Source organism: Glandiceps talaboti, chromosome 1 (genome assembly GCF_964340395.1).
Source record: "Glandiceps talaboti chromosome 1, keGlaTala1.1, whole genome shotgun sequence".
Lineage (NCBI taxonomy): Eukaryota > Metazoa > Hemichordata > Enteropneusta > Spengelidae > Glandiceps > Glandiceps talaboti.
This window is the reverse complement of record NC_135549.1, coordinates 5,125,437-5,142,500: the sequence shown is the minus strand read 5'-3', so window position 1 is coordinate 5,142,500 and position 17,064 is coordinate 5,125,437. Positions and strand designations below refer to the sequence as shown.

General features: G+C 37.4%; 1 protein-coding gene across 1 annotated transcript in view; it reads right to left on the bottom strand.

Moving 5' to 3' along the window:
• Positions 1–16,191, bottom strand: part of LOC144453907 (ATP-binding cassette sub-family C member 8-like) — a 20,173-nt gene extending 3,982 nt beyond the window's left edge. The window contains exons 1-22 of the mRNA XM_078145298.1: positions 15,598–16,191; positions 13,301–13,537; positions 12,595–12,789; positions 11,564–11,722; positions 10,574–10,729; positions 10,046–10,180; positions 9,245–9,407; positions 8,860–8,900; positions 8,068–8,340; positions 7,427–7,627; positions 7,182–7,251; positions 6,328–6,433; positions 6,021–6,119; positions 5,407–5,572; positions 4,684–4,821; positions 4,210–4,432; positions 2,959–3,167; positions 2,274–2,507; positions 1,799–1,956; positions 806–898; positions 328–430; positions 10–123 (exon numbers count right to left, since the gene is read on the bottom strand). Coding sequence (XP_078001424.1) covers positions 10–123; positions 328–430; positions 806–898; positions 1,799–1,956; positions 2,274–2,507; positions 2,959–3,167; positions 4,210–4,432; positions 4,684–4,821; positions 5,407–5,572; positions 6,021–6,119; positions 6,328–6,433; positions 7,182–7,251; positions 7,427–7,627; positions 8,068–8,340; positions 8,860–8,900; positions 9,245–9,407; positions 10,046–10,180; positions 10,574–10,729; positions 11,564–11,722; positions 12,595–12,789; positions 13,301–13,537; positions 15,598–16,191 — 3,867 coding nt within the window. The remainder of the gene's footprint in view (positions 1–9; positions 124–327; positions 431–805; positions 899–1,798; positions 1,957–2,273; positions 2,508–2,958; positions 3,168–4,209; positions 4,433–4,683; positions 4,822–5,406; positions 5,573–6,020; positions 6,120–6,327; positions 6,434–7,181; positions 7,252–7,426; positions 7,628–8,067; positions 8,341–8,859; positions 8,901–9,244; positions 9,408–10,045; positions 10,181–10,573; positions 10,730–11,563; positions 11,723–12,594; positions 12,790–13,300; positions 13,538–15,597) is intronic.
• Between the last annotated feature and the right edge of the window lie 873 nt (positions 16,192–17,064).

The following is a 17,064-nucleotide window of genomic DNA, read 5'->3' as shown; positions in this document are numbered from 1 at the left end:
GTGGCTTACCGACAAGGAATAGGTTAGACCAAGACCAACTAAACTTGGTTCCAAATTACCAAGTACACTACCAATTAGTGACGACAACCCGGAAAACAATATAAAGAAGGATCCAAATAACTCCTAAAAAATAGATAATTGACGTTTAAGATGAACGGTAAGATACTAGTTATAAACATTTAGTGACAATTCGAACAGAATGTAAAACATGGAATACTGTGATGTATGTACCACTGTATCGTTTGGCGACATGCATAAACAGCGTCATGTCAGGACCCATACTGTACAAGGGTTATCATATTATTTCGAAGTCAAAACCATGCTCACCATAAGAACACTTAGCCACCTATAACTGAATTGGACGTACACATGGACTGTGTTGTTAGCATCAATTCGACTTGTCAGATGTTTCTTGAATCGATTTTCATCCCTAGATAGTCAAATAGTAAAAGTTTACACACAGTCAGTTAATCTTCTGCCCGTACATGTACGTTTTGTAGAAGTAGTTTTGTAACGTTTGGCATTGTTTTCAAAGTGGTTGTATATTTCATCGGGCGAAATCATGCTGTTAACTTAATTTACTCAAGAATTTGTCAAGAATAAATGAATGGCAATTTCAACTTTCTTGCATCATACTACAGCTATCACATTGTCTCTTCCATGAATGGTAATACGCAAACATTTCATCTTTCAGCTCATCAATAAGTTACCTTATACATGTACATATAGTCTAAAATATGATAATATCCTTGCCCTAGGCCACTATAGAGGCCTGTGTAGTTCTAGATGTAGTATGTTGTCCCACCTGTATGCCCGTATTGTTGGCAGTCCTCCCAATGACTCTGAGAATTGTGCAAAGACTGGGGATCTTGATATGTTATCCAATCGTTGGAGTTCCCTAATGGAAGCAAAGACAGGCTGCTAGTTTTAAATAGTATCATTGGTTAAAGTCTTTCAGTAATTAACCCGAATGAGTTTTGCTATATATAGATCCAAGTCAAATGCTAATTCTAATGCGTGTACTGCAAAGGCAACTTAGAGTATACTCTGTAGTATAGTAGTTATATACCCAGTTTGGACACATCCATCATGATGGCCATCTTTCATTTTCAAATGATGACTGACTGACTGACTGAATGAATGAATGAATGAATGACTGACTGACTGACTGAATGAATGAATGAATGAACGAATGAATGAATGAATGAATGAATGAATGAATGAATGAATGAATGAATGAATGAATGAATGAATGAACAAACGAATGAATGAACGAACGAATGAATGAATGAATGAATGAATGAATGAATGAATAAATAAATGAATGAATGAATGAATGAATGAATGAATGAATGCAAGGATAGTCTCAAAGATGTGTGAAATGCAGAAATGAAGGTTAAACATCAATGTTTTCATCATAGCTGGTTTAACATCAACGATTTGCCAAACTGGGGACCCCCTATGGCAGGGATGTAGTTGGCAGCCTTTGATTTATGACTTAGGGAAAGTTTGTTTTGGAGCCTTGTTTGAAAAGTATCAACAATTAATGTCCCCGGAAACATACGTAGCTATCACAGCTAGTGTAATCACCAGGTTGTATATCGCCCTCTATACTAGATGTAATCATGCTTTTGATGGCTATAACTTGAAGTGTGGCCAATGTCTTTGAATTCTGTATACATACAGAACAAGGGAAATAAACACATTCGCCATTTTTGGTATTTACATTAGGAAGTAAATATGTACAAATCCTGCTGCACATCATATATACTTAAAAAGTATAAGCTTAACATCTCACCTCGCTGTTATAACGTAGAGTTTTAAGACGAAGTAATAAGGTATTAGGACTGGTGCCATTAGAAGTGCAAATAATGGTGACACCACAGTATTGACGACAAATGCACTAGCGAAATAACAACCAACAATGTATATAATGTTCATTGTATTGGGCATTTTCTGGAGAAAAATAGAAAAGAATAACATTATTCTTCAGTTTTTATAAATTGTAAATGGCCCTCAATATCTACCCACCTGTAAAAAAAAATGTACTTTTAGAGTCGCAACAATCAAAATTGTCAGTGTAATTGTGCTGTGATTCCATCTGTGCTGAAAATTTCTTTGCAATTACGGGTAGATTAATCAGCTTCCTCGTCGATTACACGATCCCTGTTTATTAACACTGTTCCCTCATCATCCATCCTCCTCTTGTAACCCAAGGGGAAGGGAATATATGTGTATGCATATACAAATTGTATTCATTTGAATCAACTTACCAGGTCAATAATATTTGTATCAGATGAAAACCTATTCAGAATACGACCAATTGGATTCGTCTCAAAAAATCGCAGTGGTGCATGTACAATATTACGTAATAGGGCAATGTGAATACGCTTTGCTGCAAACAGGGTAAATATAGTGTGACTGGTAAATGCCATCAAATTGCAGACTATGTATACAGTTAAAATTGCGCCATACACGCTGAGATAGTATGAATCGTCTTGTTCAACCTGGAAAATATAAATGAATGAAAAAATATATACTAAAATGAATCTTGTTAATTATTTATGAGTGTACAATATTAGAAAGTAACGAAACATACCGACATTTTAACTGCCATAATTTGTGACACAATGGTGACATGGCGTGTAAAGTATTACTTGGGTTATTGAAAAACGTTGACATAGGTTCTTTACTTTATATGTAAATCGGTTTGTAGAGAATTAGCATATAATACTACCAGATGGCTGTGGTAACATTTATGCTCTTCATGATTTTACTACATTTAATATTTGAGTTCGTGCATTGTGGATATTTTTTTATAGAATGTGTGATATCTTGAATATATTCACCACACGAAAATATGAGGGAGTGTTTTTATTGCGAAATAGGCCAAATGCTAGCAAGAGTGTGTATGAATGCATTATATCCATGGACTGAAAAGTTAAGGTCCATCGATACCTGATTGCTATTAGTAGTGGATGAGTTAATTCCAGCTTCTGACCACTCTGCTATCCAGAAATCAGTACTCATTTGTGCCGCAGTATTTAAGCCAAATAGTAAAAATGTTAATCCAACCAACGGCAACTTCACTGCTTTGGCATAAGAAAGATAGATTTTCCAGGACACGGAACCAATTTCTCTCTCTTCTTTTGCAATCAACACACCATCTGAATGTAAAATAGAAGAGATCAAGAAGTAGGGCAATCATTTGTAAATTCCATGTCGTCAAGTTCCCAATTTTCATGTTCTTTTTGTCGTCTTCTTCCGAGTCAAATACAGACGTAAGAGAATAACAGTTTACTTGGTTAAGGAGAAATTGCTTCCGATTTGAAACACTTTTAGTTTAAAGAAACCATGGTCGAACCAATTGTACTGGTATTGCATGGCCGAACTTGATGTTCTATTCATTGAGCAACTTTTAAAGGAAAAGATAAAGTAATATTAAATGATTGTAGAATACTACTGAGTAACTCTAAGCGCACTACACAGAATTATGTGCGTGTAGTCTTGATATATATGTATAACTACCAAGTAATAAAAAAACAATAATGAGGATTTATAATGCGCCCACTCTATACAAGCAAAACTGGAGACACGATGAAAGGAGAAGGGGTAGTTCTACTGTATGAAAAGAAGGAAACGCGAATACACAGACACTGGATACTCGGTAAACGGCCCGGAGAAATATGGGGCTTATGTTTAAAAAGATAGGTCTTAAGAGAGTGCCGAAGGGATCTTAGAGAACTGCAGTGACGGAAATTGAAAGGAAGACTGTTTGAAGATGTGTTCGTGATATCAGACAAGGATCTGTCAGCAAGGTCTGTGTAGATTTTCTAAGAACACAACGAAGACTAGCGTCAGAGGAGGAGCGAAGCTATCTGGTTGGAGTATATCGATGAAGAAAGTCAGAGGTATTGTGGTCCAAAGCCTACAATTGAATACGAAGCATGTGGATGAAAATTTGAGATGAATACGAGAACTAACAAATAATCAAATGATCAAATACCGACAGAGCATTCTTCGAGGGCGAAAGCAATGCAAACATAAGAACTGTCGACTTCCTTGCTAAAACATCGCAGGCAATGAGGACTGTAACATCTGCTGATACCTGTCAATCAAGATGAGCTTAGTAGGGATAAAGGTAAGGTGTATAATTGTTTATGAAAATAGTACGCTACCATGGAAAATGACATTATCAAGTTTACTAACCGTTCTTCTTAGCTGTTTCCATGTTCTGAGCTCTTGATATTTGTCGTTGAAGAATCTCTCTGTCAGCTTCAGTATCTACGGAGTCTTCCCCTGTACTTTCTACATCGGATTCACTAACAGACTCAATTAGTTTTGTCCATTCAGCAAATAATTCTGGGTTGTGTTCCTTAAGCTCATTTAAATTATTTTGCCGAGCCACTCTTCCGTTCTCCATCAAAATAACCTTAATAGTCAATATGAAAATGTGTTCAAAACTGGCACTGTACATATCCACTAATTGATGTCCATGCTAGTAACGGATTATCATTAATACACTATAAAGACACGATATTTAATTTTCAAAGTTGAAGTCACAAGTAATAAATTGAACATTTAATCCTGATCTGATCGTAATAAAGTATTGGTATTTAAGCCCCTGTCTGTCTACAATTGCCATACATGCATCTACAGTGATCCGGGTGAAAAAAAACGTACCTGGTTTGCATAACTCAAATTCTGCATTTGATGTGTAACTAGCATTACAGTTCTATTTTCACGTACAAGTAAGTCCATTATACCGTGTTCCATGACGTGTGCTCCGACGTGGACATCCAGGGCTGACAATGGATCATCCTTTCAGAAAAAACACAAAAGGCAGTTTAACATTAAGAATGCAAACCTGGATGTCAGGTATTTATGGTTTGCTCACATTGTCGTCAGCACAATACAATATATATGATGTACAAATTGAAACGTGAATCATCCAACGTTTCATAAGATTGTTTATATATGTGACGTTCGGCAAATCAACAAAATTAAGGGTAAAATTGTTGACATGGTTGGTGTGTAGTGTTACCGATGACAGAATACAGCTGTCTCATATTCGCAAACTTTTGACGTGACAGGTCATAGACTAACCGTCTTTTTGTCGAATGTAAATCTGTGACCCTTTTGACCCAACATGAACAAATTCTTGTCATCTTGCGAAGAAGTGTATATTTCAATGAACAAATAATATTAAAGTATGTGTAATTTACTATAAATTAGCATATTACAGACAGACAGACGTGTAATAGGACAATTATCTATCTATCTATTATCCTCACTGGAATCGAAATATTAATTCTTATGTTGAGGGGAGTACACAATGAAATAATTACGGGATTTGGAATGATTGTTAGGCTTTCCATGTAACAATTAAAAAATATATAATCTCACCATCAAAACTATGTCCGTATCACTGTAAATGGCTCTAGCAATACTGACTCGTTGTTTCTGTCCTCCACTGAGGTTGATTCCCCTCTCACCAATCTCCGTCATGTCACCTACTGGTAGGATATCAATATCTGGTTGAAGAGCACATGCGTGTATAACAGCTTGGTACCTAGGAGAATGAACAAAGAGATTGTTATCTAAATCATACATTAATTTTTCAGAAGCATGCACATAAAAACAAACGCAGATTATACCAAAGTGTACTAGGTGGGGTGATGCACAATAAATCCACCCTTTAATTATGCCATTCCCATTTCCAAACTTTAGCTTACTATATTGGGTGTTCTGACAAACAAACAAACACACACACACACACACACACACCCTCTCTCTCTCTCTCTCTCTCTCTCCCTCCCTCCGTCCCTCCCTCCCTCCCTCTCTCTCTCTCTCTCTCTCTCTCTCTCTCTCTCTCTCTCTCTCTCTCTCTCTCTCTCTCTCTCTCTCTCTCTCTCTCTCTCTCTCTCTCTCTCTCTCTCTCTCTCTCTCTCTCTCTCTCTCTCTCTTTCTGAAATATAAAGTTACTCGCAAGGTTATCAGCTCATATAACATTTACGTACCTATCGTTATTGAATGGCTGTCCAAATAGGATATTATCTCGTAATGTCACGTTTTGTATCCATGCTTTTTGAGACACATAGGACAAACGGTTCTTTCCGCTGAGAAAAAAAACATAGTCATAAAACTATGTCAAAATAACAGTCATTAAACATGCACAGATATACCATACTATAATACAGTTATCTACCTCTAATACAGTGACGCTTGAATGAATCGTCATGGTTACCATGATTTATGTAGTAGTAAAGCTGTTTCAACTAATTTCAAATCGAATAAAACTATATGTATATATGGAAAGGTTCGAACCTGTTAAATTTAACTGAACCTGATACTGTGGTCATTTCTCCCAGTATGGCTGATAATAAAGATGACTTTCCACTTCCTACGAGTCCAATTATCATATACAGGGAACCTGAAAGAATGTAATCAAAATGTGACAATGATAAAGTTAACACAGTAAATATCAGTTCAAAATAAGTACATTGATCATATTAATGACTGACATAAACACACATGCATGTTATATCGAAACCCATGACCCCTGAATACTAACCACAGAGTGTTCTAGTCAGCTGGTGAGATAACGTGTGTTTTCCTTGTAAACCTTTCTAATATTCAAAGGACTGTCAGTTCGACTCCTACACGTGTCACTTTTCTTTCCTCGATTTAATTTCATTGCAAACATTTAGGCGAGTTTGTTTTATTGTGTCTTATCATAAACGTAAAAAATGCATCATACAACCATGACCCTCATTGTTTTAGATCCTTTTGTTATTGCTTTAATAAACCGAACGTATGTGGACGACTCTTAGGCAGGGATTCTGTGAATCCATTGGATCTTTATATGTTGAAAGGCTTAAAGTACTGTTGATGAGTTGGCTGCTCGTCTGCCTAGGTGATACAACCTCCTCGCCAGCCTCGTACCTTTTTCCCCAACCAACATTGCAAGGAAAAGCATATACATGCACATATACAAATCTGTCTGTAGCCTGTATAGGTTGGGTTCATGGGAGGGGGGTCGATTTGCTTTGAAAGTGCAAACGATAAAAAAATAGAAAAATAATTACTTTGCCTAAACCATTTTCTCCCCAGCCCCCCCTCCCCGCCATAAAGTGTGCTTATTCCCTAACTATAAATCCAATGACAAAAAATTTACTTACCCAAAGGTATCTGAATATTTATATCCTGCAGTGTTTCGTCGTCTGTCCATGTAAAGTGTCCTTTGCGTATCTAGAAATAAATGTATGGCCAATTTCAACACCAACTGTAATTAAGACAGCTCTGCGGGATATGCATAGTTTTTCATACATGTAATTCGTTTGTACTGTGTTTGTGTGTCGGTACGATATACGCGAGAATGTGCGTATGTGCGTTGCGTGTACGTAAACCAATAACTCTAATTCACCTGAAGGACAATGTGTTCCGGCAATGTATTTTGGCCTTGGCTATCGAGCGATGTCTCGGTCTCAAAAGTTCCATATTGCGGAAAACTCGTGTCACCAAGGCTATCTGATTTGGAACAACTTTTCTTTCTGGTTGCAGGTTTTATCTGTCCCATAATATCTTGATCATCGTCGACAAGGTGACGATACCGTCCATATGTCATCTGGTAAGACAGAATGAAAGGAATAGTAAAAATTATACATTCCTAAAGTATTCAGTTACCCACGTACCTGTAAGGGGAGAACGTAATTGACGTTTTGTTAATAGGTCAAAAGATAATGTGTCAGCCTCCTTTATAGTCACAACATGGTTATGCAGAATAATGAATAGATAAAATGGAATGTTAAACATGATGAAAGAAGTAAGACAACATTTGTGACGTTACTCTGATTGTCTGTGTACGAGTTCGTTAAAGGCATTGCAAATGCTTTTTTGATTACAAAATGCACTTAGCATTTTAACTAAAGGTATCATGCCATACTTGTATTTGGAAAAAGGGGTAACCCAGTTTCAAGTTCATTCTACAAGTCACACAGATCGAGACAGGCACAAATGCAGGTGGGCAAGCACATTTTGACAAATTATGATTCTTGTCTTATTTACCAAATCATCGACGTCATCAATATCTTCCGTATCGTCTTCATTGTCCACAAACCCCCTGCTAACAGGTGGGCGACCAGTATCATGCTCCTCTATCTCCGAGAAGTTTAAGAATAGTTCCAACCGCTTGGTGCTAGCAATCGCATTAATGAGATAACGCAGGGAGAAAGTCAGTATCCCCAATGGTACACTGAGTTGAAACACCAAAGCCAAGGATGCAAAGGTTATTTCTGGTGTCAGAGGCGTTGGTGACAGCACTGAATACACGGCGAAAGACTGTAGACAAGTGAATGAATGAGAGAGTGAATGAATGAATGAATGAATGAATGATAAACAAACGGGTATGTAACCGTAAAAAGGGTACCAGTGTCTAGAAAAATATAATGTATACCATGCATTCGTTCTAATTTTGCTACATTTAACAGTCGGTCAAAAACATGCACCACATTGCGCACTTTTAAAATCGTTATTTCAGGTTCTCGTTTATCCTAGCGTATTTCTTGTCCCCTATAAAGACGACATAAATCATTAATTTATTATCCTCTTCTAGCCGGTGATGATTTCAGTACGAGAGCTAACTGTGTTTGCTGAGAAGGATTGGAAGCCAGAATAGTGTTCTGAGGATTTCATCTACCGGCAGAACGCAAAATACATACATATTTATTTTGATTTAAAATGAAATAATTATGAACAAATAACAAGTTACTAAATCGTCGACTAAAATGCATTTGCAAAGCACGCATCATTCATATTCATATTTGAACTGTTCGTGTTGGCAAACAAAAAAATACTTACAAAAAAGGCAACGATTGCAGGTGTTACTTGCATTGTGTTAGCTGAAAAGAAATATAATTTATGATAAAAATATATCAACAGGAAACGTTTCCTTATATATGTAACTATCATTTTCGACATGATTTAAGAAAGCCTACAATTGTTACAGTACATACAAGTGAAGCTGAGACGTAATTTAAAATTGAAAGATAGTCGCAATGACGTTCATTACGACCATCTTACGACCAAGTCTTTGATAATGTAAAGTAAGGCCAGCAGCATTTAAATGGCGTCAACCAAGTTTGCCTTTCCTAGCCTTGGGAAATTGCCATCAAGCTGTAGAGTTACAATTATAAAGTTATATTTATCATTCTTAGAAGGGCATCAACAACAAAAACCAACTTACTTAACAATATGAGTTGAACTCCTACTTTCAACATCGCATTCACTTCTGTACGTCGTACAACTTCTATGGCAGAAGAAAATATCTCTTCCCAGCCGTACAGCTTTAATAACTTTATACCAAGTAATAATTCGTTTGACTTCTTTAAACGTTTGTCAGATATTTTCTGTAAGTAATACACTTGGATGTCAATTACAGTTACAGTCAAATATCTAAGTTGAAATAGTGATTTTCGATAGTCTCTCTCTCTCTCTCTCTCTCTCTCTCTCTCTCTCTCTCTCTCTCTCTCTCTCTCTCTCTCTCTCTCTCTCTCTCTCTCTCTCTCTCTCAGTCTAAGGCATGACTTGTCAAGAAATGAAATGTGTGGTGAAGGATTGAGAGTAAATCGCGCATGGCTGACCATTGGAATAGGGTGGACTTTATACAAATATTATTATACTGGATTTGGCTTGCCTTTAGGATATTGGCTATGATTCAGGTAAGAAAGAGATAAGTTGCCAGTGATTGACATAATCGCTAACAAATTATATGAAAGGTGATACAACAAATAAAGGCCTGTGAGTAATAGGGATGGGTTGGTCCTCACTTTTGTGTACAGCACATTGGTGAGAGCCGAGTAGGTTTTCTGTATATAGCAATACAAAATAAATTACAAGGGAACAAGGTTAAGGCGAGATTGTTGTTGTTGGTTTTTATCTCTGATACACTTCTTTATGATAAGGGGACCTAAAAGCCCTTTTGCCAAGTCGGTATCGTGCAACCCGTAGGGACACACGCATGCAAAGGAGAAACAGAAATACTCACCAGTACTTCTTCTTGGGCCTTTGACATAAGATGACACATGTAGTACTGTAATGGTGTTATTAGTACCAAGAATAGCGATCCGATGATAGCCGATACTCCCATTTCAAGATACAACAATATCAAAGTCACTATAACCTGTGATAGAAAAATCCCATTTTGTAGTTTACAGATTCGAAGTTATTAAAATGTTTTTATCCTGCATACGATATAATACGGGTTCCTATCAGGTAACTTGCGCTCTAGTCTTGGAATTATATTTTTATAATGTATGGCTAGAGTTCCGCGAGCTTACTTTGACGACGAATGAGATAAGTCCTTGTTAATGTTATCCTATTACAAGAAATATGAATATGTAGACGTACTGGATAATAAAAGTGTGACTATTTTGCATCCGACTTACATCATGAAGTTACGAACATTTCCATCGACAAAGGACAGTTCATGGAATCCTAAATATGAAAGAAAATACTTGCACTTCCCTTTCTAAATGTCTTCATTTGCGCATTACAATTATGCTTTAATACTTACTTGATATGGTAATGTCGCCAAAAACACCACATATTCAACACATATCTGTATCGCCATCGTATCAACAGCCATGTGATTTGTGATCTTTCCAACCGTCATTTCTCCGCTAGACAGTGTTGATGACGATAGATGTAGCGACTTTTCATACAAATGGGCCTTTAAAAACAATGTGCACACAAGCGTAATGTGAATGTACAAACCATGTTAACCGGAGCAGTTGGTGACAATTCAAGTATTGGCAAGAGTGCTGTATACTGCAAAATGTATTTGGTTGAAACTACGCACATATATATGGACAGCTAGATGGTCCCGCACTTTTACCGTATTTTTACATGCAAATGCTGATTTACATTGGTGTTAATCCAATTAGATCGTTTCAAAACAAACGATTTAAATGTCGAGGAGAGGCCTGATCATTCTGGAAGGAAATCGTGACTCGACAATACTCTGGATGATATGCCATGTCCACATGTCACTTTTTGAGCAAGAATCAACAGAGAATGGTGTAACATTGATCGAGTTTCCTACCAAATTTACATGTAGAGCGCCACTGCAACCTTTTTCATGTGTGGGACATGCTTGGCAGCAAAGTCAACAGCAGGCAGCCACAATATGATAATGTCAAGAACTTTCAACATACATTGATCCATGATTGTGTCAATAACACCACTGAGAATATTCGAAATTGATTACCAGCATGTCACAGTGTCAGTGTGTGACTGAGAGATTTCACAAACTTAAAACACAAGCTTAAGGTGTGCGCACTGATGGGTACCAAGGTGTTGGAATAGGCCAATACATAGCATTATATTCACAGCCTCTATTTCCTTAGAAATGCCATGCTTCTCTTTGATGCTAATGATGATTTATTTAAAAGATAATCTTATCACATTCACCACGATATATGCATATATTTTTGTACAACATATACATGGGGGGGGGGGGTAACTTTGTTTAGTATGCATGTCAAAATCGATTACGAAAACTTACCTGTAACGCTGTTCGTAAATGAATCCCTTTCGCAGTACATTGCACACCTCCATAATGTATAAAGATTCCCCGGAATAGAATTGCTAACGTCGCCACGCCTATCAATACAAAACCATTACTGAAAAATTCATCCACTGTTACGTATGGCATACATGACCCCTGCAACAAAGGATACATTAGACATCTGATCAGGTAATTAAATTATATTGTGTCGGGTTAGTGTACTACTAGTTACGTAATTAGTTGGATGAAATGAAGTTAAACTAGACAGCTGAAGGTTTATTATAAAAAAAAGACGTTCGATTCACACTAGAGTTGTTCAATATGCTACACATTGTGTATAGTCCGGTGATATCGGGTTGCTAACATAATGGTCGAAGTTTGAAATTATTGAGAGAATGTGTGTAGACTATGATAGTCAATGATTTCTTTCGAGGCAAAAAGAAAAACAATTTTTGAGGATTTCTAGATAATTATGGAAACAATACAATCATATGAACTTATGCGTTGAAGAAATGAGCGTTTGCAAAGTAAACTCGCAGAATATGGTGTCAAAGAAAGACAAGAAAAATCCATTATTGAAACAAAGGTTGATAATCAAATGGGAAAAAAGTACTGTCTATCTTTGCGTTTAATATATGCGTGTGACAAAGTTTTCGTTTCGGGTTTTGGACTTCTAAGTTTGATGGTTCAATTATGTGACACTTTTGACCTCATCTTCATGTGTGTAAATGCATGGTGAGGATCGATGGATAGATTTATGTTTTGGATGGATGGATGGATGGATGGATTGATGGATGGATGTATTGGTTGATTGATTGGTTGGTTGGTTGGTTGGTTGGTTGGTTGGTGAGAGGGTAGATGGATGGACAGGCGGGCAGACGGACGGATAGTTAGACAGACAGACAGACAGACAGACAGACAGACAGACAGACGGGCAGACATACACACATGTATGTTGATACACTTATATCAGTGCTATATACACTTATTTTCAGCTTTCTCAAAAAAACAAAAATAAAGACACATACCGTGTCCGAAGCTGCATCCTCACCATAGTATATTGCTGTAGCATAACCCACAATACCTCCAATTGCTATGGGCGGTATAAAGGCAATGGTGTCTCCAATTCCCTTTATAAAAATGGCAATTGCAATTTCTTTGCCGTATGCATTTACATATATTCGCCACAGTGAAGGTGAGAGGCTGCGTTTGTAGGCTCTTTCCTGAAATGTACAAAGTAGAGGGCTTATAAGTACAGCACTTAGTGGTAATACTGTACAGCAAAATATCTTGCATTTTTACGATGTGACGACTTCAATAAATCAATGTTAAACTCATTATTAGAGAAAAGGAACTGGTACCATTTGAGTGAGTGAGAGAGAGACAGAGAGAAAGAAAGAGAGAGAGAGAGAGAGAGAGAGAGGGAGAGAGAGAGAGAGAGAGAGAGAGAGAGAGAGAGAGAGAGAGAGAGAGAGAGAGAGAGAGAGGGAGAAGAGAGGAGAGAGGGGGTGACAGATATGGATAGGAGTACACTGAGAGGTGGGGACAAGACACATAGAGGCAGGAACACACACAGAGTTATAGAGACAGCGAAAAGGAGACCTACGCTGAATATGAGATAGAGTGACACATGGATGGATGGATGGATGGATGGATGGATGGATGGATGGATGGATGGAGGAAAACAGATTGACATGGAGAATACTACAAATGCAGGCACATTTAACAGGTTACCTTTTCCGCTTTGAATGCCTTGTCAAATGTATCATATTGGTATTTGCTTTCGTATTCTTCTGATAAGCATCCTAAATCTGATAATTCTAAAGGTCTATTGTATCCAAGGCGGAACAACCACGTCATCCACCAAAACGTCATCCTCGACATAAGATTGCAATAGTTGTCATAGAAACGCATGTTCTTCTTCCTCAAATCTCTTGGAAATGTCTCTGGTTTGTAACAGCACCCAAAAACCTTCATCAATAAATCAAAGACATAAAATGAAGACGCAAACACAATTGGAGAGTCTCCTTTTAACTACAGCTGTCTATGCTTAAAATTACCCTTTGTTTTGCGTAAGTCGAGCATCTATGTTTCTCATATAACCTAGACAAATTTGTCAACATCATTTCTCACAATACCTGACAATATCCATCATATCTCATATCAAAGAGTGTGCTAGCTATATCGACGACTTTCACCTCGACAGTGAATATTCATAATATACAAATATAGAAATATGTCATCGATATTCACGATTTCCCAAATGAGTGTGGAATCATTGATCTGCAATAATGTAACATCTATAATGCAATTCGTACTATGCAAATATAGAACTTGACAAAAATGAAAGAAATCATGTAGTCTTACGTACCGACACGTACGGCACGTCTCGAATCGTCGTTCAACCCGAGGGGGGATGTCAGTCACATCAGAGACTGAAGCCTGCAGCCCAGATTCAAAAATATTTACCTATTTATTTAAGGACAATATTTTTTTTCACCAATCATCAGAATCAGGGACCCATGAACAAGGATTTCGGCCGTTAGGGGCGCTATACACTGACGCGTGGAGGTCGAAGAAAGTTGAATACCATGATAATCGCTCGGCGAGCTCGATTTGCATGAATTTGTGAGGGCTATTTTATATTTTACCCGAGTATTGGAGATATTTCTTAAGCATGAAATAGGTACATGTGTTTATCGATTGTATGTATTAGGGATTTTCTAGAAGGGAAAAGCGACTTGGGAAATTGTGACATTTACTAGACCGCACATCCACAATAATTTCGGAGTACATCACCCCGCCCCACCCTACACCCCGCTCCCTGGGCTTCTTTATTGACTAGATACAAATTACAGGGGAGGGGTTGGGTGTTTTATTGGGAAAGGTCACCATTTCTCATTCCAGAGCTTTGGTGAGGGTTACTTTTTTGTGCAATATTTTAGATCACAAATTGTCAAATGATAGAGGAGGGGAGGGTCAGTAATATCTGCGCAAGGTCGTTTTTGTGGGTTAACTTTTAATGCAACGGCGAGCGACGTTCGTACAGTCTATTCTACTGTTATTCATTGAAAGTCACAATAATTCACACGATGCGCTATAGGTAACCTGTTCACCTTACAAAACATGTTTGGGCATAAATTCCAACAAGATGCTCATTTATTTAAGATATGTGACAAAACATTCTGACGTACTGTCAACGAATACTATTCATTCATCAAGTTGTGGACACGATAGAACGGCGTCAGCATTTGCTGATGTCAAGAAATGGTCACAGTAACATGTTTGACTTGCCTTGACCTAACTTGTCTTAACTTGACTTATGTGTCCAAAAAATGGGTGCTAATTTCCCACACAAGGCCACTACTACATAGAAAGGAATACAAATTTACCTTGCCAGTTGACATCAAACACTTGACTCTAAATAATTTAGCACTATAAATATATTACTTTATCAATAAAGTGACGATGCTTAGACATGTAAAACAAGTGATAGTGCACCACTACACGCACACACACACACACACACACACACACACACACACACACACACACATATATATATATATATATATATATATATATATATATATATATATATATATATATATATATATATGTGTGTGTGTGTGTGTGTGTGTGTGTGTGTGCGGTATAGAGCACTGTCTTAGCAGATTGATACTCACCGAGTTATATATATATATATATATATATATATATATATATATATATTCGTTCTTTAGATATTAGTAAATATTAAAATCTTATAATCACTCACATTCTCACATTTATTTGTTATTTATCTATATGTTTATATATATATATATATATATATATATATATATATATTTGTGTGCATGTTTGTATTTTCGTAAAGATGACAATTAAGCCTTATCCCCACCCCACCCCCACCCCATCGTTTGCTTGAGTGTAAACTCGTAACAAAAACAGTAAAAACAGTCTCGTGTGTCTTATCGCTTGTATCCCTTGTTTGACAGTAAAGGGTTTATGAGACGGGGTCATGACCTTACCTTTGTCCGAAATACATTGACTTCAACGAGCAGACAGCAAATGTAGAAAAAACCACAGACTACATTTACATCAAACCTCAATATACTGATATCAAAGTCAAGTTGTGATGTCAAATACGTCATTTTGACCCCCTCTCCAACTAATGTTATCACCCAGTAAAACAGTAATAACCATGCTAAACCAGGACGATTCCAATATTCCATGTGATGGTAATACACCAAAGTCATTAGTCCGGTCAACAGAGCTACTACTTGAGGGACGTACAATCGAGGTTGAGTGACGTCGTTCCTCGACAGATCTGTTAAAATACCTTCTCCTACGGCACACAGCAGCGTTATACATAACAGTACTGAGAATGTCCATTTACAATTATGACCTGGAAATGCTTTAAGAGTTCTTGATCTAAAGTAACGCAAGTTGGTACAGCATCCAAGCACGGTGAGAACGACAGAGAACAATACGAAGAACAGTATTTGGGTGCAGGCAACTAGAAAGTCAACGAATCGTTGTGTGTCTGAACTTTCTGATGAATGATTACAAGCGAACATCGACGAATTGAAACTGACTGATGCCATTGACGGTGATAGCTCCATGCTCCAGGCCTTAAGACCCACTGTTTGTTTAACAGGTCGCAAAATGATATGCTAAACAGTTTTAGTAGTATAATGACTTGTCCAGGTCATGGGCGTATTGTATTGTTAGCCTCGTTCTTATACATTAGCTTCAGAATCAGAATCTGAAATACGACTGAGATCTGATCCGTGTTTAACCCGTCCCTAGCTTTTTGTTACTGTACACGTTTGTAGTTCTAATTAAGCAAGTCTGAATGCAGGCGGATTTTTTCCAGTGTAGTCGTCCATACATATATTGAAAACTGTACTTTCCCTTTTCCGACATTTCAACTAGGGCACATTTTTTACCATTCCCCAAATAAAAATCAAATGTGTGAAGTTTCCTGTCAAGCTATGAATTGTACTTCAAGACATGACGAACAGGTCTTTTACTCTATGTTCTAAAACATAGTTTCCAGTACTGTTGTGCTGTTAAATAGTGATTTAACCTATAATTAACTGACAGTTTCTGTAAGATCATCGGCAACAATTGACATTGACCTTCGTGTGTCAATTTAAATAATAACTTTTGAAGTTAAGGCCAAAAAAGAAAGAAAAAAAGAAGTGGTTCTGGTCAGCGCGCGCGTCACTTCAACACCAGCGCTTCTCTCCTTTTTTTCCGATCTGGCGGCAAGCTAGCATTTTGAGTTTGTTCAAAAATTGAAAATGGCCACTGGTGGCGGGCTTCATACTCCTTTCGCATAACATTCTACCCACAGTTCATCACTCATCAAGTGGAATGCACACACATCGCGCACGGGTGTTAGGGAATGTTTAATATTGCAGGGTACAAGTATCACCCAAAACGGCTGTCAGACCTAATTCATCACGTACCTATTGACATGCTAATCTCAG